At 36.1% G+C, this 21,459-nt stretch overlaps 1 protein-coding gene across 1 annotated transcript; it reads right to left on the bottom strand.

Moving 5' to 3' along the window:
• Positions 1-18,208: 18,208 nt before the first annotated feature.
• LOC102520342 (mpv17-like protein) lies at positions 18,209-18,754 on the bottom strand. Its single transcript, XM_032474680.1, is given in 3 exon segments — positions 18,209-18,361; positions 18,364-18,480; positions 18,482-18,754. Coding segments are annotated over 3 exon segments (474 nt in total). The 5' UTR covers positions 18,686-18,754.
• Between the last annotated feature and the right edge of the window lie 2,705 nt (positions 18,755-21,459).

The following is a 21,459-nucleotide window of genomic DNA, read 5'->3' as shown; positions in this document are numbered from 1 at the left end:
GACAGTACAATCTAGGCTTTCCATAAAACAGCACGGTTGATGTGCCCTGGCCAGAAGTGTGCATACCCCCATATCTGAAACCCCGCAGAAAGTTTTTGGGGAAAGAGAGGCAGGGCTCAGGCACAGCCTCCATATCCTCTGGTGCTTAGCATCCAGGCGGGGGTGGGGGAGAAACCTGTATCTGCACCAAAGTGCTTAGCAGCCTCAAAGGCCAGACTGAGACTTGCCTAAAGCTTGAGGCGGATAGGATCAGCCCCCTCGCCTTTCGGGCAGGAACACAGCCCCTGACCGAGGTGCTGGGAGGGGACACGACCCGCCCTCATACCTGGCCAGTCTGCAACATCTGACTGCGGCATCAGGAGGGGCAGCAACCCGCCCGCCCACAGCAAAGGAGAGCTGCACATAACCCAGTGTTGGGAGGAGGCGTGATCTGCTTGCTGACAGGTACTGGGAGCAGCTCAGAAGAAGGCGCCAATGGAGGGCCTCTGAAAACAGCAAGCTGAGTTTCCAAAACAGGATGAAGACAGAAAGACTTCACATTAAAAGCACACAGACTCCAGGAGAACACCGACAACCCCCCCCCCTTTTTTAATCTATTTTTACTTGTTCTATTTTCTATTACACTCTTAATTTTTACTTCTTAATTCATTTCTATTTCTCTTGGGTTTTGATGTCCTGCTATTGATTAGACACAGGTTTCAAATACATCTTTTCCACTTTTTTTTAAAGGTTTTAAAAGGACGTCTCAACCCGATTGATACTGTGCTTAAACTCGCATTTCTATTATTCATTATAAACTGTTTTCAAACCTTCTTTCTCCCTTCTTTTAAAATTCTTTCTCTCTCACTTATTTTTTCTCTTTTTTCCTAACTATTATTCCTAAATAGGCATTAGATAGATAAAATTCTTAAGGACCAAAATAGATAACTGATACTCCATAAACCACAGTGCCAGAGAGGTATGAGCAGGATGCAGAAGCAGAGGAACCTTTACTAATTAAAACAACAAGAGAAATCCCCTGAAAGAAAGATAGATATCGAAAGCCAACTAGATCAAGATTTCAAAAAAGGAGTGATCAAAATGCTGAAGGAATTAAAAGAGATAGTGTTTAGAGATATAAAATATGTCAAAAATGAAACTGAAGCTATAAAGAAGAGCCGAGTAGAATGAGTAAACTCATTGACAAACATGAGGTATGATCTAATAGCTGTGCAAAGCTGACTAGATAATGCAGAGGAACGAATTAGTGACCTAGAAGACAGGACAATAGAAAGCACCCATTAAGAAGAACTACAAGATAAACGAATAAAAAATAATGAAAATAGCATAAGGGGCCTATGAGATATTATAAAGCATCCCAATCTTTGCATAATAGGGGTCCCAGAAGGGGAAGAATGATCAAAGGGGATTGAAAAGGTTTTTGAAGAAATCATGACTGAAAACTTCCCAAACTTAAAGAAGGAATCAGATATCAAAGTACAGGAAGCTCAGAGGGTCCCAAACAGGAAGAACCCAAATAGACCCACACCAAGACATATCATAATCAAGATGGCCAGAGTCAAGGATAAAGAAATGAATCTAAAGGCAGCAAGAGAAAAGCAAAGAGTAAGTTACAAGGGAACCCCCATAAGGCTCTCAGCTGATATCTCCACACAAACACTACAGGCCCGAAGGGAGTGGTAAGACATATTCAAAGTACTGAATGAAAAAAAAGATGCAGCCTAGGATACTTTATCCATCAAGGCTATCCTGTAGGATAGAAGGAGAAATAAAGTATTTCACAGACAAAAAAAAAAGCTGCAGGAGTTTAGCAACACTAAACGCAAGCTAAAAGAAACATTGAAAGGTCTATTCTAAATAGAAAAGCAGCAGGATGGTACAGAAATGCGAAGCTTAAAACTGGAAAGGTGATAACTAATGAATTACAAATAAAGAAAAACACGAAATTATAAAAGAAGACATACAAATCACTGAGAGTGGGAGAGGGAGGCAGGGAAATATAGAATATATTTTTTCTTACCTTTTTAAATTTTTTTAATGGTAGGATGGGTTTGAGATCATGTTACTATCAGTTTAATAAAAACAGTTATAATAATGGGCTAATAGATTTAAGAAAAAGGATAACCACAAGAGAAAAACTTAAAAGGGAGTCACAAAAATTAAATAAAATCCATGATAATACAAAGGAAAATTACCAAACCACAAAAGGAAGAAGAAAGGAACAAAGAGGATATACCAATTCAATTGCAAAGATAAGTTCAAAATGGCAATAAGCACACAACTATCATTAATAACTGTAAATGTTAATGGAATAAGTGCTCCAGTCAAAAGACATAGAGTGGCAGACTGGATAATAAACCAAGAACTTTCAATATGCTGCATACAAGAGACCCACTTTAGAGAGAAGGACACATGTAGGTTGACAGTGAAAGGATGGAAAAGGATATTCCATGAAAATGGAAAAGGCAAAATAGCAGGTGTTGCAGTACTGATTTCAGACAAAATAGACTTTAAAACAAAGGCCATAAAGAAAGATAAAGACGGAGAGTTTATAATGATTAAAGGAGTGATACAAGATGAGGATATTACACTCGTTAATATATATGCACCCAATATAGGAGCACCAAAGTACATTGAAGAATTGCTAACAGAGATAAAGGGGGATATAGATGGGAATACAATCATAGTTGGAGATTTTAACACTACATTAACATCACTAGACATACCTTCCAGACAGAAAATAAACAAGGCAACAGAGAAATTAAATAATACAATAGAAAAATAGATTTGGAGGATATTTTCAGAACATTACACCCCAAAAAAATAGAATATACTTTGTTTTCAAGTGCACATGGAACATTTTCCAGGATCAATCATGTACTTGGGCACAAAAGAAAACTCAACAATTTTAGGAAGATAGAAATTTTCTCAAGCATCTTACTGACCACAATGCCATGAAAGTGGAAATCAACAACAGAGAAACAAAGGAGAAAAAAAGGAAAGCATGGAGATTAAACAATATGTTATTGAAAAAACAATGGGTCAATGAGAAATCAAAGCTGAAATTAAAAAATACCTTGAGACAAATGATAATGAAAGCACAACCACTCAAAACACATGGGAAACAGCAAAGGCAGTGCTAAGAGGGAATTTGACAGAGATACAGGCCTTCCTCAAAAAAGAAGAACAATCTCAAATAAACAATTGAACCCACCACCTGAATGAATTAGTAAAAGAAGAACAAAAAGCCCCAAAGAACAGCAGAAGGAAGGAAATAATAAAGATCAGAGATGAAATACATACAATAGATATTAACAAGACCATAGAAAATTTCAACCAAAAAAAAAGATGGTTTTTTGAAAAAATAATAATATTGTCAAACCTCTGGCCAAACTCACAAAGCAGAAAAAAGAGAGAGCACAAATTAGCAAAATAAGAATGGAGAATGGAGAAATTACAACTAATAAAATAGAAATACAGAATATCATAAGAGAATATTATGAAAAACTATATGGAACCAAACTGGATGACCTAGAGGAGATGGACAAGTTTCTGGAAACATACTGTCCACCAAGACTGATTCAAGGAGAATCTGAACACTAGAAAGGAAATAGAAATAGCAATTAAACACCTCCCTACAAATAAAAGTCCAGGACCGGATGGCTTCACCGGGTAATTCTAACAAATATACAAAAAGAACTCATACCAGTCCTTCTCAGACTCTTCCAGACGATTGAAAAGGAGGGAATACTCCCAAACCCATTCTATGAAGCCATAATCACCTAACACCAAAACCAGGAAAAGACCCTACCGAAAAAGATAATTATAGGCCAATATCACTGATGAACATACACGCCAAAATTGTCACCAAAATTTTAGCAAATAGAATCTGACAACACATAAAAAAGATTATACATCATGATGAGTGGGGTTCATCCCAGGGACACAAGGCTGGTTCAACATATGCAAATCAATCAATGGAATATATCACATCAACAGAAGAAAGGACTAAAAACACATGATCATCTCAATAGCTGAAGGAAAAGCATTTGATAAAATTCAACACCCATTTATGATAAAAAATCTCACCAATGTGGATGTAGAGGGAACATATCTCAACATAATAAAAGCTATATATGACAAACCTACAGCCAGCATAGTCCTCAATGGTGAAAAACTCAAAAGATTCCCACTAAAATCTGGGGCAAGACAAGGATGCCCACTATCACCACTCCTATTCAACATAGTCCTGGAAGTCCTAGCCACAGCAGTCAGGCAAGAGAAAGAAATAAAAGGGATCCAAATTGGAAAAGAAGAGGTAGAAGTGTCACTATATGCCGATGAGAAGTCACTATATATTGAAAACCCTAAAAGGTCCACACAAAAACTACTAGAGGTGAGTGAAGAATTCAGCAAAGTAGCAGGTAACAAAATTAATGTTCAAAAATCAGTTGCATTTCTTTACATTAATGATGAATCAACAGAAAAAGAAAGTAAAGAAACAATCCCCTTTAAAATAGCACCCAAAGTAATAAAATGTCTGGGAATAAATCTAACCAAGGAGGTGAAAAAATAATACACAGAAAACTATAAAACACTGATGAAGGAAATTAAACAAGACTTTAGAAAATGGAAAGATATTCCATGCTTTTGGATTGGAAGAATCAATATTGTTAAAATAGTCACACTGCCCAAGGCAATCTACAGGTTTAATGCAATACCTATCAAATGACACAGGACATAATTCACAGAACTGGAACAAATCATAATAAAATTTATATGGAATCACAAAAGACCTAGAATTGCCAAAGAATTACTGAAGAGAAAGAAAGAGGCTGAAGGAATAACTCTCCCAGACTTCAGACAATACTATAGAGCTACAGTCATCAAGACAACATGGTACTGGTACAAAAACTGACATATAGACCAATGGAACAGAACAGAGAGACCAGAAATGAACCCACAAACTTTTAGTAAACTAAACTTTGACAAAGGATGCAAGAATATGCAATGGAATAAAGGCAGTCTCTTCACCAAATTGTGTTGGGAAAACAGGACAGCAGCATGTAAAACAATAAAGCTAGAACACTCCCTTACACCATATACAAAAATCAACTCAAAATGGATTAAAGACTTAAACATAAGACAAGATACAATAAACCTCCTAGAGGAAAACATAGGCAAAACATTATCTGACATACATTTCAAAAATTTTCTCCTAGAAGAAATAAAAACAAGAATAAACAAATGGGACCTAATGAAACTTACAAGCTTCTGCACAGCAAAGGAAACCAGAAGTAAAACAAGAAGACAACCTACGGAATGGGAGAAAATTTTTGCAAATGAAACAGACAAGGCTTGATCTCCAGAATATATAATCAGCTCATATGACTCAATAAGAAAAAAATAAACAACCCAATCCAAAAATGGGAAGAAGACCTAAACAAGTAATTCTCCAAGGAAGGCATACAAATTATCAAAAGGCACATGAAAACATGCTCAATATCACTAATTATCAGAGAAATGCGAATCAAAAATACAATGAGGTGTCACCTCACACTAGTCAGAATGGCCGTCATTCAGAAATCCACAAATGACAAATGCTGGAGAGGCTGTGGTGAAAGGGGAACCCTCCTACACTGCTGGTGGGAATGCAGTTTGGTGCAGCCACTATTGGAAACAGTGTGGAGATTCCTCAAAAGACTAGGAATAGACTTATCTTATGACTCAGGAATCCCTCTCCTGGGCTTGTATCCAGAAGGAACCCTACTTCAGGATGACACCTGTACCCCAATGTTCATAGCAGCACTATTTACAATAGCCAAAACATGGAAAGAGCCTAAATGTCCATCAACAGGTGACTCGATAAAGAAGAGTTTGTATATTGATACAAACGAATACTACTCAGCCATAAAACACGACAACATAATGCCATTTGCAGCAACATGGATGCTCCTGGAGAATGTCATTCTAAGTGAAGTAAGCCAGAAAGAGAAAGAAAGATACCATATGAGATCGCTCATATGTGGAATCTAAAAAACAAAAACAAGCAAACAAACAAACAAAAACAAAGCATAAATACAGGACAGAAATAGACTCATAGACAGAGAATACAGACTTGTGGTTGCCAGGGGGGTGGAGGGTGGGAAGGGATAGACTGGGATTACAAATTGTAGAATAGATAAACAAGATTATACTGTATAGCACAGGGAAATATACACAAAGTGTTATGATAACTCACAGAGAAAATAATGTGACAATGAGTGTGTATACGTCCATGAAGGACTGAAAAATTGTGCTGAACACTGGAAATCGACACAACATTGTAAAATGATTATAAATCAATAAAAAATGTAAAAGAGGAAAAAGAATTGAAAGTCCTAGCCAGAAGAATTAGGCAATAGAAAGGAATAAAATACATTCCAACTAGAAAGGATGAAGTAAAACTGCATTATTTGCAGGTGACATAGTTTTATATATAGAAGATTGTAAAGACTCCACCCCCCCAAAAGAAAACATTAGAACAAATAAACAAAGATAGGAGAGATGCAGAATATACAATTGTTTTACAAAAATTACTTGTATTTTTATACACTAATAAGAAACTATCAGAAAGGGAAATAAGAAAACATCCCATTTACAGTTGCATTAAAAAGAATTAAGTATGTAGGAACAAATTTAAACAAAGAGATAAAGACCTGTACACAGTAAACTATAAGTACATTGAAAAGGAAATTGAACATAACAGAAATATTTTATGCTCATGGGTTAGAAAAATTAATATTGTTCCAATGGCTATACTACTCAAAGTAATCTATAGATTCAATGTAATCCCTATCAAATCCCAATGGCTTTGGGAAAACACAGAACTAGGACAGACAATCCTAAAATGTGTATGGAATAACAAAAGACCCTGAATGGCTAAAGCAATGATGAGAAAGAACAAACTGGTGGCACCATGCTCCCTGGTTTCAGACTATATTACAAATCTATAGTAATAGAAACAGTATAGTATTGGCATAAAAAACAAACACATAGATCAATGGAACAGAATAGAGAGGCCAGAAATAAAACCAAACATATATATTCAATCAATTTATAATAAAGGTCCCAAGAATATACAATTGGGAAAGATAGTGTCTTCAATAAATGTTGTTGGAAAAAACTGGAAAACATGCAAAAGAATGAAACTGGATCATTACCTTGCTTCACCACAAAATCAGCTCAAAATGGGTTGAAGACTTGAATATAGTACCTGAAGCCACAAATCTCCTAGAAGGAACCATAGTCCATAAGCTCCTTGATATCAGTGTCCACAGTAATTTTTTTGTTTGTTTGTTTTGGATCTGACACCAAAAACAAGGGCAACAAAAGTGAAAATATATATAGAACTCACACAACTTAACATGAAAAAAACCCCACAAATATCCCATTTTTTTTCTTAAATGGGCAAAGGATATGAAGAGAACTTTTTTCCCAAAGAAGATGTACAAATGGCCACCAGGTACAAAAAATTTTTTTCTCAGTGTCACTAATTACCATGGAAATGCAAATAAAAACCACAATGAGATTACCTCGCACCAGTTAGGATGACCATTATCAAAAAGATAAGAGATTGGTGAGGATGTGGAGAAAAGGGAACCTTTGCGCAAAGCTGGGAATGGAAATTGGTGCAGACACTATGGAAAATAGAATGGCAGTTTTTCAAATATTTAAAAATAGAACTACCATATGATCCAGCAATCTGACTACTGAGTATATATCTGAAGGAAATGAAACCAGTATCTCAGAGATATATCTGCACTCCCATGTTCATTGCAGCATAATTTACAATAGCCTAGATATGGAAACAAACTAAACATCCTAAATGTTCTTTGACAAATGAATGAAGAAAGAAAATGGGCTAATTCATTTTCACATTCAGCCACAAAAAGAAGACAACCCTGCTATTTGTGACAACATGGATGAATGTGGAGGGCGTTATGCTAAGTGAAATAAAACAGAGAAAGACAAATATTTTATGGTATCACTTATGTATGGAATCTGAAAAACAAAGCCGATTTCAGAGAAACATAATAGAATGGTGGTTGTCAGGAGCTGTAGTAAGGGAGGAATGGGGAGATGTAGGTCAGAGAGTACAAACATCCAGTTATGGGTAAGTTCTGAGAATCTAATGTACAGCATTGTGACTATGCTTGATAATATGGCATTGTGTACTTGAATGTTGCTGAGAGTAAATCTTAAGCATTCTGCACATAAAAGAGTTATCTATGTGAGGTGATGGAGGTGTTAATTATCTTGATCTTGGTAATCATTCCACATTGTATAGGTGTATCAGATTATCATGTTGTACATTGTAAATATATACTATTACATTTTTCACTTATTTCTCAATAAAGTTGAAAGGAATAGATATAATTTCATTGTGAGGCTTGTTGTTGCTACTCTGAAAGTTAATTGCTAATGTCTCTCTTTTTTTTTCTTTCTGCTTTAAAAGTGTTTCTCTTTGTCTTTCATTTTGATCAGCTTTACTATGATGCGTCTAGTGTGGCATTATTTGAATTTATCTTGTTTTGTGTTCTTAGGGTTTCATGATTCTAGGGCTTCCTGACTTCCACCATTTCTGTAGAAATTTAGCTAGGTCTCTCCAAATATTTTTTGTTCCCTGTTCTCTCTTTTCTATTTACAGGATGTCAATTACACATATGCTAGATCTTTTTAATGTACCATACAGTCCACATTCTTTTCTATATTTTTCATCCTATTTCCCCTCCATGCTTTCCATTCAAATGACCCATCTTCCAATTTACTAATCTTCTCTTCTGTTGTATTTAATATGCTGTTAAATCCATATATTAGGATTTATTTTAAATATCTCATTGTTTGGTTCTATAATTTTCACTATGTTGTTGATAAAAATTCCAGTTTTCTAGTGAGATTTTCCATGTTTTCCTCTATTTTCTTGAACTTATTAATCATAGTTATTTGCTTTCTTTATTGAGCTTTAATAGTCATATATTAAATACATAAAGTGCACTAATCTCAATTACTGATGGACATAAAGTTCAATTCTATTTTGTGTTATGATGAATAAGACTGATATGAACATTATTGTGCATGTCTTTCGTTAGATATATACACTTATTTCTCTTGAGTATATACATAAGAGTTGAATTTAGGATCATAAGGTAGGCATAATCAAAGTTATTTTAAAGTGTAACTACAGTATCTAGATCACTTGTTTATGTGTTTCTATTGTGTGTTTTTATCTCTTGGTTTTCTCTCATTTGCTCCTAAGTTCTTGAAAGATGAATGATTTCAGATTACATGGTGGGCGTTGTGTATAAAAACTTGCTGGGGATCTGGATATTATCTCATTATACATAGAATTTACTTTTCTTCTGGCCTTCAGTTAGGGTGGGAATGGAACACCTTGGTTACATAAGAGATTAAGATGGTTCTAGGCTTAGTCTGAAAAGGCTACAAACTGTGCGATTCCAACCAAATGACATTCTGGGAAAGGCACAGCTACAGAAACAATAAAAAGATCGTGGTTTCCAGGGGTTTGGGAAGAGGGAGGGAGGGAGGAATGAATAAATGGACCACAAGGGATTTTTAGGGCAATGAAATTATTCTGCATGATACTATAGTGGTGGCTATATGTCACTATGCATTTGTCAAAACCCATAGAATGTAGAACATCAAGAGTGAACCCTAATGTAAACTATGGACTTTGGTTGCTAATAATGTGTCCATGTTGGTTCATTGATCGTACCAATTATGCCACACTGATGAAGGATCTTGAGGGTAGGGGAGTATATATGTGGGGGTCGGGAGGGCTATGTGGGAACTCTGTATTTTCTACTCAATTCTGCTGTGAACCTGAAACTGCTCTAAAAGAATAAAGTGTATTAATAAATTTTTTAAGAAGATGGTTTTAGGCTTGTTATTAGGCATTTTTAAGGATGATCCATATCTGACTTGTCCTTACTCATATTGTGCACTGCATTCCTAAGGTTTTTGTAAGGCACCCTGTGTTTGGAAATTCATGAATTTTAATTTTTGTCTTTCCTGTTTTGTGACAATGCTGAAAGTTCTGCATAATTTCTTAATATATATGTGCTTGATTTCTCAGACTCTTACCAATTTCCATTCCCATCTCACTGGAAATACAGCTAACTTCTCTGTAGTTTTCTCAAGTTTTTAACTGATTTTTGTCTCCCTAGCCTGTTGAGACTACAAAAAACTTTATGCTACTAATTTATGTTAAATTTCCATGCTTCATAGTAGGTATAAGAAAATGTCCCGAAGGAAAAAGATCAGTTATTGTTTGCACTAGTTTTGTTGTTTCCCTCTTTCTGGGATTTTGGCCTCTCAAGTCCTTGAATGCTTTGATTGCTCTATGATGCTTTCAAACAAGCAAGTTTCAAAAAAAAGTCTTTGTAATTGTTCCTAGTAGAAGGGTTAATCTGATACAAATTGCATCAGCATAGCCAGAAGTGGAAGTACTTGGCTTGTACTTATTTTTTCCTTTTGCTATCTTTGTTTTAAACATTTTTTATTGTTATAGTCTTTTTACAATGTTGTGTTCATTTCCAGCGTAGAACACAATTTTTCAGTTATACATGAACATACATATATTCATTGTCACATTTTTTTCACTGTGTGCTACCACAAGATCTTGTATCTTAATTCAACTCTTCCTCTATGTTACACTTATTTATCCCAGTGATGACAAAGTCCAAGATGTGACTATGATAATGAGTAAAATCAAGAGATTTACATCCGGACATGTAACGTTAACAAAGAGCCACTGCACCTTCCCATCTGGCATTTCACAGTTCTGGCACCAAGCAAGGGTATGAGTAATATCACTTATCCATTGTTTCAGTCAGTTTTAAAAATGTATTTATCCAAAGGATTCCATTTTTTCCCCCAAATTTTACTAGTATGGCTGAAGAAGTAGGGATTAAAAGAGGCTCTTGATAGGATGAGTAGGACTCCGGTTTCTCACATTATTTTGCAGTAACTTAGAACACATACTCTTGCATCAGATTGCCCAGGTTAGAATCTAAGTTTTTTTAGTTTTTTTTTTTAATCTATTCTTTTCATCTTGCTGGTTATATGACCTTGGCAATGTTTCTTAACAGCATTGTCTCATTGTCCTTACTCCACACCTTTAAAATAGGAATGATAATTGTACCAACCTTTATGAGGATTTTATGAGTTAGTATATTTAAAATACTTAGAACTGTACCCAGAACATTCAAAAGGGTCAATAAATGTTAGCTATTTTTGTGTCCTGTGGTCTCATTGGAATGCAATAACTTACACACTGCTCATCTCTTTCCTTTGGTTTTACTCTTCAGCATGTCTTTCTCAGTTTTTGATATTTTCTTATGTTTATTTACATCCTCTTATTTTTGAGTATAATTTTCTTTTCTTCTGGAACGACTTTTGGCAATTTTAATTTTTATATATTCTTTCACCATCTTAATCATACATATGGATGTTCAACCTGTGGCTACTTTGTGCTTATACCCCCTGCAACAAAAATAAAAAATGTTCTGCCAGTAGGTTAAGAAAAAATTATAGACACAGATACTTAAGTTCTTCAGATTAATAGCTCACAAACTTTTGTTCTCTTTAAAATTTGTGTTTTGATCAAGTCATGCACATTCATTCTTTTCCATGAATGAAGAAAATTTATCCAAACTCCACCCTCCCCCTGTGTTTGCAATGTAATTAATTCAAAATAAGTACAAATAAGAGTGACCCTGACCTTTCAATCCCCAAAAAACAAGATAGAATTCCATACAAACAAGTTGTTAAAATGTTTTCCCTTCAGCCCAAGGACAACATATTTCATTGTTCATTTAGTTCTTCCCAGAAACCCAGAAGGGAATAAAAATGCTTGCCCTCCCCTAAAACATGTATATGGATTCAGTAGCAGAGAGCAGGAACACTGGCTGGAACATTTTTTCTATTGTGGGGACCATCAGTAACTATTTATTATCTTTTATTTTATGTTTTAATCTTCCCTCTCTAATGCTCCATTCTGTAGAATAAACACATATCTCTACTCCCAAGTAAAGAAGGTCATATTCACAGCTCAAATCATACACAGGCAGAAAAGGTAACTATCTCCAGGTAACTGAGGGGCTCTCATATGAATTTTGTACACAAATATCTGTCTTTTGTCCCCCAATAAAATGCCTGGAATTATTCCTTCCCAGATTCATTCCTTTGATTTTATATTCTTTGTTGTTGAAATTCCCATGTAATTAAAACTCCCTCTTCACTTGCTTCTATTTCTGTGGAGCATACTAAGCTGTTCTCAACCAACAAAACTCTGTTGTGACTCAGCACTGAAGGTTAGTCAGTTATTTGTTGGAATTGAAGGAGTAGGACAACAGATGGGAGAGTGACAGGTTCAGACAGAAACAGTTATGAGAGCAAGGCCAGTCTGGCTGGATAATGGAGCCTTGGGTTCTTAGGAAGGAGGAGGAAGAGGATATAGGTGATTTTACAATATTTTCAAAGGCTGATGTTGGGATTGCAACCCATCCTGCTCCACCACCAAATTCTGATGTTAACTGGTCTGGAGAAGGGCCCAGCCACCTGTGGTTTTTAATACTCTCCAGGTAATTCAAAGTGTAGTCAGGTTTGATAATTATTGCTCTAAATAGGACTGCAGAGGAAGCAGAAGTGAATCTCAGAGAATACTCGAGAGCAAACTTATCCCTTTCCTTATTGGGGCTTTAGTGCATTAATGTGAAGTTTGCAGAATTCTACAATCTTGTTCCTCATGCAGCTTAACTTTATGCAGGACACAGTGCTCCAAAGTATTCTATTCTTATTCATCCACCTATAAGACATTGTAAAAAAACAGCATCAGGTCATTGATGGTTACCCAGATGTTTCAAGGCAGTAATCCCATTCTAGAATTGTAGTTAAGTATCTTTTATGTCTATTAAAGAATCATAAAAAAGACAATAGTATTTTACTGTGTATAAACTAGAAAGTCTTACTGTTCAAAAAGTTACATTGACCTGGAAGAGTACACCACTTTTCAGCTTTCCAACTTTCTGGGTCTGATAATTTAGCTTTTCTGTCACCTATTTCAAAATTTCTAAAAATCTATTTTATGTCCATTATTATTTGCCTTATATATTTAGGTGTTCCTATGTTGGGTGCCTATGTGTTTTCAATTGTTATATCTTCTTGGATTGATCACTTGAGCATAATGTGGTGTCTTTCTTTGTCTCCTGTAACAGTCTTTATCTTAAAGCCTCTTTTGTCTGACATAAGTATTGCTACTCCAGCTTTTTTAAATTTCCATTTCCATGGAATACCTTTTTCCATCCCCTCACTTTCAGTCTGTATATGTCTGTAGATCTGAGGTAAGTCTCTTGTAGGCATCATATACACGGGTCTTGTTTCTTTTTTTTTTTTTTGTCTCTATTTCATTTATTTCTGCTCTAATCTTTTAATTTCTTTTCTTCTACTAACTTTGGGTTTGTTTATTTTTCTTTCTCTAGTTGCTTTGGGTGTAAGTTTAAGTTGTTCATTTGAGATTTTTCTTGTTTCTTGAGGTAGGCTTGTATCGCTATAAACTTCCCTCTTAGAACTGCTTTTGTTGTGTGTCAGAGGCTTTAGATCATCATCTTTTCAATTTCATTTGTTTCTAAGTATTTTTTATTTCCTCTTTGATTTCTTCAGTGACCCATTGGTTGTTTAGTAGCATATTGTTTAGCCTCCATCTGTTTGTAGTTTTGTTTTGTTTTTTTTTTCTTGTAGCATTGTGGTTGGAAAAGATGCTGGATATGATTTTAATTTTCTTAAATTTACCAAAGTTTGCTTTGTGGGCCAGCATGTGATCTATTCTGGAGAATATTCCATGTGCACTTGAGAAGAATGTGCATTCTGCTCCTTTTGGATGGAATGCTCTATAAATATCAGTTAAGTTCACCTGCTCTAATGTGTCATTTAAAGCTTATATTTCCTTATTGATTTTTCTGTCTAGGTGATCTGTCCATCGATGTAAGTGGGGTGTTAAGGTCTCCCACTATTATTGTGTTTTTGTCAGTTCCTCCCTTTATGTCTATTAACAGTTGCCTTATATATTGAGGTGCTCCTATGTTGGATGCATGTATATTTATAATTGTTACATCTTCTTGGATTGATCACTTGAGCATTAGGTAGTGTCTTTCTTTGTCTCTTGTCTTTATTTTAAAGTTGATTTTGTCTGATATAAGTATTTCTACTCCAGCTTCCTTTTGGTTTCCATTTGCATGGAATATCATTTTCCCTCCCCTCACTTTCAGCCTGTATGTGTCTCTAGCTCAGATGTGGGTCTCTGGTAGACAGCATATATATATAGGTCTTGTTTTTGTATCCATTCAACCAGTCTATGTCTTTCAGTTGGATCATTTAATCTGTTTACTTTTAAGGTAATATCAATACGGATGTTCTTATTGCCATTTTGTTAATTGATTTGGATTTGTTTTTGTAGGTCTTTTTTTCTCTTTCTTCTTTTTGTTCTTTTCTCTTTTGTTTTGATGACTATAGAGTTGCATTTGGATTTCTCTTTCTTTTTTGTGTGTATATCTATTACAGATTTTTAGTTTGCAGTTACCGTAAGGTTTTGGCATTGAAGTCTATATGTACATGATTGCTTTAAGTTGCTGATCTCTTAATTTAAAATGCATTTTAGATATTCTTCATTTGTACCCTCCTCCCCTCACAATTACTGGTTTCAGTATCATATTTTACATGTAATTTTTTTGTGTATCCTTTAACTGCCTATTGTGGATACAGATGATTTTACCACATTTTTCTTTCAACTTTCCTGTTAGTTTGTGTGTGGATGATTACCTATTTTTACTATATGTTTGCCTTTACTGTTGAGCTTTCTCATTTTGTAATTTTCTTGTTCCTAGTTGTAGCCTTTTCTTTTCTACCTAGAGAAGTTTCCTTAACATTTGTTGTAAAGCTGGTTTGGTGACTCTGAATTATTTTAACTTTTGCTTATCTGTGAAGCTTTTAATTTCTCCATCAAATCTGAATGAGAGCCTTGCTGGGTAGAGTATTCTTGGTTGTAGTTTTTTCTTTTCACCACTTGAAATGTGCTGCTCCCTTCTAGCCTGTAGAATTTCTGCTGAAAAATCAGCTGATAACCTTGTGGGAGTTCCCTTGTAGATTATTTGCTGCTTTTCTCTTGCTGATTTTAATATTTTTCTTTCCTTATCTTTAATTTTTGTCAATTTGACTACTATGTGTCTTGTCATGTTCCTCTTTGGGTTAATTCTGTATGGGACTCTCTGTGCTTCCTGGACTTGGGTGACTGTTTCTTTTACCAATTTGGGAAAAATTTTGGTTATTATCTCTTCAAAAATTTTCTCAGGCCCTTTCTCTCTCTCTTCCCTTTCTGGGACCTCTATAATGAGAATATTAATGTGCTTCATGTTGTCCCAGAGTTCTCAAACTATCCTCATTTCTTTTCATTCTTGTGGTTTTTTTTTTTTTTTCGTTCTGCAGTAGTAATTTCCACTAATCTGTCTTCTAGCTCACTAATCCATTCTTCTGCCTCATTTAGTCTATTCTTGGTTCCTTCTAGTATGTTATTCATTTCAGTAATTTTATTCTTCAACTCTGCCTGGGTATTTTTTATATTTTCCAGCTCTTTTCTAAAAACTTCACTCTGTGCATCTATAATTCTTTTGAGTTCTCTGAACATCCTCACCATCTTCATTCTAAACTCTTTCTCAGATAAATTGCCTATCTCTTCACCAGTTATTTCTTCTTCTGGGATTTAATCTTGTTCCTTTGCTTGAAGCATATTCCTCTGCCACCATATTTTTTCTAAATTTCTATTTGTATTTTTATGTAGATTAATTACATTTCTTGACCTTGTAGAAGTGGCCCTCTGTATGAGATGTCCTATGCATCCCAGGAATGCACTCCCCTCTTGTCACCCAAGGGCTAGGGCCCAGCCAGTTCCAGTGTAGAGTCCGGCCTGTTTGTGGATTCCTTCCACAGGCTTTGGGATTCTTATTTTCTAATTTCTGGTATCTGCCTCCTGGTGGATGAGGCTGGACTAGAGGTTTATACAGGCTTCCTGGGAGGAAGAGTTGGTGCTTGCCCACTGCTAGGTGGAGCTGGGTCCTGGCCTTCTGGTGGGCAGGGACATGTCTAGGGACATGTCTAGGGGCATGTCTAGAGGCAGCTGTGGGCTCAGGAAGACTGCTGATGGGTGGGGCTTCATTCCCATACAGTATGTTGTTTGGCCTGAGGTTTCCCAGCACTTAAGCTTACAGGCTGTTGGGTGGAGCCAGGTCTTGGAGCCAATAATCAAGGCAAGATGTCAGTCTCCAGGAAAGCTCATGTAGATGACCACTCCCTGAATGTCTGTCTCCAGCTTTTTTCTTTCTTTTTTAGTTTTATTAGGTAGTATGTCTCCAGCTTTAATGTCCCCCAGGATTAGCCACAGCTGCCCCCAACCTCCCCAGGTGACCCTCCAAAGTGAGCAGGCAAGCCTGGCCCAGGATCCTATGAAATCACTGCCTGTGCCCTTTTTCCTGGGACATGCAAGATTCTCTGTGTTTCTCAAGAGAGTGAAATCTCTGTTTTCCCCAGTCCTGTGGAGCTACTGTAATTAAACCCTGCTGCCCTTCAAAACCAGATGTTCTGGGGGTTCTTCCTCCCAATGCTGGAAACCTGGGCTGGAGAGCCTCACATGGGGATCAGAACTCTCACTCCTGTGGGAGGGCCTCTAGAATTTAATTAATCTCCAGTTTGTGGGTAGCTCATCTAGGAGTTATGGGGCTCAATTATATTGCAATCACGCCCTTCCTACTGACTGAATTCTCTCTTTGTTTCCAGTTGAAGATTTTTTTTGGCTAGGTTTCAGGGTTTTTTTTTTTTTTTTTTTTTTGATGGTTGATTAGAAGTCAGTGGTAGTTTTGTGATTGTTAGAGAGGGCGAGTTCATGGTCCTACTACTCTGCCATCTTGACTGGAAATCCCTGGATATGCATTTTTTAACTTGACATGTAACAGTTTTACTTTATATTTTCCTGATGATTAGGGATGTTGAGCACATTTTCATGTACCTATTGGCCATTTGCATGTTTTCTTTGGAAAAATATTTGTTCAGGTCATTTGCCCATTTTAAAATTGAATTATTTGCTTTTTTTGCTCTTCAGTTTCATGAATTTTTAATATTTTTTGTTATATTAACCCATTAGCCAATAAATGGCTAGAAAAAATTTTCTCCCATTCTGTAGGTGGCCTTTTCAATTTATTGAATTTTACATGCTTTGCAGATACTTTCTAGTTTGATGTAGTCTCACTTGCTTATTTTAGCTTTTGTTCTCTGTGCTTTTATTGTCTTATCCAAAAGAATCATTTCCAGGACCAATGTCAGGGTAATTTTCCCTTACATTTTCTCATAGAAGGTTTATATTTTCATGCTGGCATGTAAGTCTTTAATTAATGTCAATTTATTTTTTGTGAGTGAGGTAAAATACTGATTCAGTTTTGTTCTTTTGCATGTGGATATTCAGTTTCCCAATAATATTACTATTCTTTGTTATTATTGATTGATTGATTCATTGATTGATATAAAATGTACTTGCATAACCTTAGCAACAGCATAATAATAAATTATTATACAGTATTTTAGGGGGAAACCTGATCATTCACTCTTCCCAATTGAATTCCTTGTAAATAGAAATTTACTATAAGGACTATTTTTGTTATAAAAGGCAATATGATCCAAAAATGTTTAGGACATAACCTGAGAATTTAGATGAGAGATGTATACAATTAAAATGAGAGGGGTTCCTTAAATCAATTGTCAATAAAATATTAGACTAGAAATAGTAATGATTATAAAATGCCACTTTGCCACTGTTATTGATAATAGCCAAAGTATTAGAGAAGTAATACTTTCAGATTAGAATGGGAAAAAGGAGATGTGAATGAAAATGAAAGTTATTGCTAATTAAAAATTATTTGGGTCTATGGACTAGTAATTCTTCAAAATGGAGCACAAGACTAGTAAGCAGAATATTTCATCTGCGGTCAATCCTCTGCATTTAAGAGGAAAAGTCAGTCATTTTCAGGGAGTTCATGACTTGTCATTTCTCTGAAGCCTTTTCAAATTTGTGTGTCCCCTTTATATGAAGGAGAGTGAAAGCTGATTTTTACATGCCATCCCCATGCTGTTGTGAGAAGCAGAGGAAGGTGACCACAGAAAACCAGGGTACAGTGTAAGGTGTTCTCCAGTGAATAGGAACAAGGCTGAAGTTCGCCAGCTGTACAAAAGGCCAGTACATCAGACCAGCCAGTACATCAGACCACTCTTAAAGATATCCCAGAATTTTTGTCTCATGTCCAAAAATATACCATCCTTTCCATACTGAATACTCACATTTGCATAGAAGGCAGAGACCCCACAAACACTTTGAGTGCCTGGTCACACAGACCTTGGCCAGGATGGTGCACCATGCATGGCCTGGCAGTGCACACTTCAGCAGGTGCAGCCACACATAGTTGAAGTTCATGTGGAAGGCTATGGCCATGGTGGACATGTGCTGTGTCTGATGCCAGTAGGCTTGGCCACCTGGCAGCAGCTGCTGCAGTGCATTGCCGGCCCTGAAGAGCTTGGCATAGAGCTGCATGTTTGGGAGCCAGGGTAACAGAAACACACGCCACCAGCCTGCAATGCCCCAGCCCTAGGCACCCTCCAGTCCCGCCCCTTCAATACTATTTATAAAAGAGTCTTTTTTCCCCATTGTGTGTTCCTGGCACCCTTGCCAAAAATTGCTGACTGTATACACTTACATTTATAACTGGGCTCTCTATTTTGTTCTACTTTTCTATATTCCTGTTTTTATGCCACTACCATACTGTTTTGATTACTATAACTTTGTAATATAAATTGAAATCAGGAGGGTAGATGCCTCCTACTTTGCTGTTCCTTCTCAAGATATCTTTGGCTATTCAGGGTCTTTCACTGTTCTTGCCTGATTTGACTACTTCAAAGCACTTGTGATCAAACAGTTCCTCCTAGTGTCTTTTCTTTTGTTCCCCTTAGAGAAGACCCTTTTAGAGCTTACTAAACACTATTATTTTGGTCTGAATTGGCCAACCAGCCTTAGCCCAAGAACCCCAAAACACTCTAAGCACAGACCCTAATATATGCATGTGCGCCAGGTCCTGTCTTTCTCTGTCTGCATTTTGCCTTGACCCTTTTCATGTGGCCTCTTGTTGCATGACAGGCTCTTCCTCCAGGACCTATGAGACACAAATCTATTTAAATTTCTCTGGTCTATTTTTGAACCATGGCTCACTATCCACACCCCATGCTCCACTTAAGAAGTGTTAGTTTGACAAATTCATAACACAGAAAGTGAAACATTTCAGAATAAAAGATAAGTGAACTTGAAGATATAGTAAAATAAATAGTCCAAAATGAGGCATGGAAGTAAAAAAGAAGGAAAAAATAAATAAACAGAAATTTAGTGAGCTGTGGGGCAATATAAAGCTGTCTAACTATATGTAATTGGAGTCCCAGAAGGAGGAAGTGATGTACAATTAATTAAAAAAACATAATGGCCAAATTTTTTCTGAATTTGATACAAACTACAATCCATGATATCCAAGATTCTATACCAACCAAATGCAGAAGAAATATTGGGAAAGCTACAAAATGCACACAATAAATGAAAAATAACAGTAATAAAGATTAAATCTTAAAAGCAGTGAGAAAAAAAGTCATATTAAGGGAACAAAATGAGAATGACAGCCATCTTCCATTAGAAACTGTGAAAGCCAGAAACAATGGAGTAACATCTTTAAAAGTACTGAAAGAAAAAAAAAATAAACTGGAGCGTAATACCCAGTAAAAAAATTTTTTTTAACAAAAGTTAAATAATGACATTCCACACGAAGACAGAAAGAATTAATTACCAGATGATTTGAACAAAATAAATGTTAGAATAATTTCTTCATGGAGAAGGAAAAAGATTCCAGATGGAAATTCCTATCTACATAATGGCATGAAGAGACCAGAAATGATACATATGAGAGAAAGGTAGAGTTTAGATGAAATCCAAGTGAAGTTGTGTTTTCATGGGCAAAGTGTTACTGAATTGGTCAACTGGACCCATGCCAGGATTCTAGCCCAGGCCAAGACCTCTTGCCTCAGCCAAGGAGGTTTTTTCTTTTATCCCCAGTCATATCCACAGAGCCAATAACAAAACCAATGCTGAGATTGGAACAACACAAGCTTAATTCAATGGCCAAAGAATGGAGAAGCAGGAATCTAGTTCCCAAATCAACTTCTCAACCCAATTCAGGTGGACACCAATACATAGGAGGGTTGAAGTAAAAGGAGGAGGATTTGGAAGGAATGGGAGGAATATTCATGACTTATCTGAAAACAAAAGTGTGGTTTAGACCTAGAACTGATGCATCACTCCTTTCCAGTCCTTGTATGGGCTTTTCTGGTTGCCAAGGCAATTGTCAACTGTCATCAGGCTGGTGAGTGTGTCGTTTAGCATGCTAGTGTATTATACTGAGTATATAATGAGGCTCAAGGCCTACTGGAGATCAAATCTTCCACCATCTTTAGTCTAGTTGGTTCTAATCAGTAATTTTTTTCTCTTTGCAGCTTCTTCCAGAAACTTAGATAAGAGTAGTTGGTTTCCATTTGGGGGAGGGGCAAGGGTATGATTCTGGAACAACAGCCTTGGTAACAAAAGCAGGATTATATGTAAAGTCATCAACACCTAAACTGAATTTCAAAGTGGACTCAAGATCCTATCTCCATTGAAAAAAGAATTTAATATAGATGTAGAATGTTATATCCAGAATCCCCTTATCAGAATCTCTGTATCTTAGTTGGAAATCAATGCCCCTTATCTGGGTCAAAGTGTTTTAGATCCTGCAGGTTGAATTGGGATACTTTATTCTTCCTGATTGAGTTTCAAATGGGAATGTTTCTGATAGTCTATGATTTTAGAGAAAGCAGTAGTCACTCAAAGAAAGTGACTGAAATGATACTTTATAGCTGCAATGGATGTTTGGGGAAAAGTATTGTTTCCTGTTAATTTTCAACTGACTTTATCTTTGTCTGTTATTTCAGTCAGATGAATAGCAACAGCAGACTCTTAAAGTCCAAACTGATTTGTAATTCCTCCAGGGACATTTGGACATTTTCATTTCATAAGCTAAGGATTAATATTAAAAGACATACAAAGAAGAACTAATACCAGTCCTTCTCAAGTTCTTCCAGAAGACTGAAAAGGAGGGAATACTTCCAAACTCATTCTATGAAGCCACCATCACCTTGATACCAAAATCAGGCAAACACACTACCAAAAAAGAGAATTACAGACAATATCTCTGATGAACATAGATGCCAAAATCCTTACCAAAATATTAGCAAATA

This window comes from Camelus ferus, chromosome X (assembly GCF_009834535.1).
Source record: "Camelus ferus isolate YT-003-E chromosome X, BCGSAC_Cfer_1.0, whole genome shotgun sequence".
NCBI classification, from domain to species: Eukaryota; Metazoa; Chordata; class Mammalia; order Artiodactyla; family Camelidae; genus Camelus; species Camelus ferus.
The sequence above is the reverse complement of the archived record's forward strand: the minus strand, read 5'-3'. Positions and strand labels throughout refer to the sequence as shown.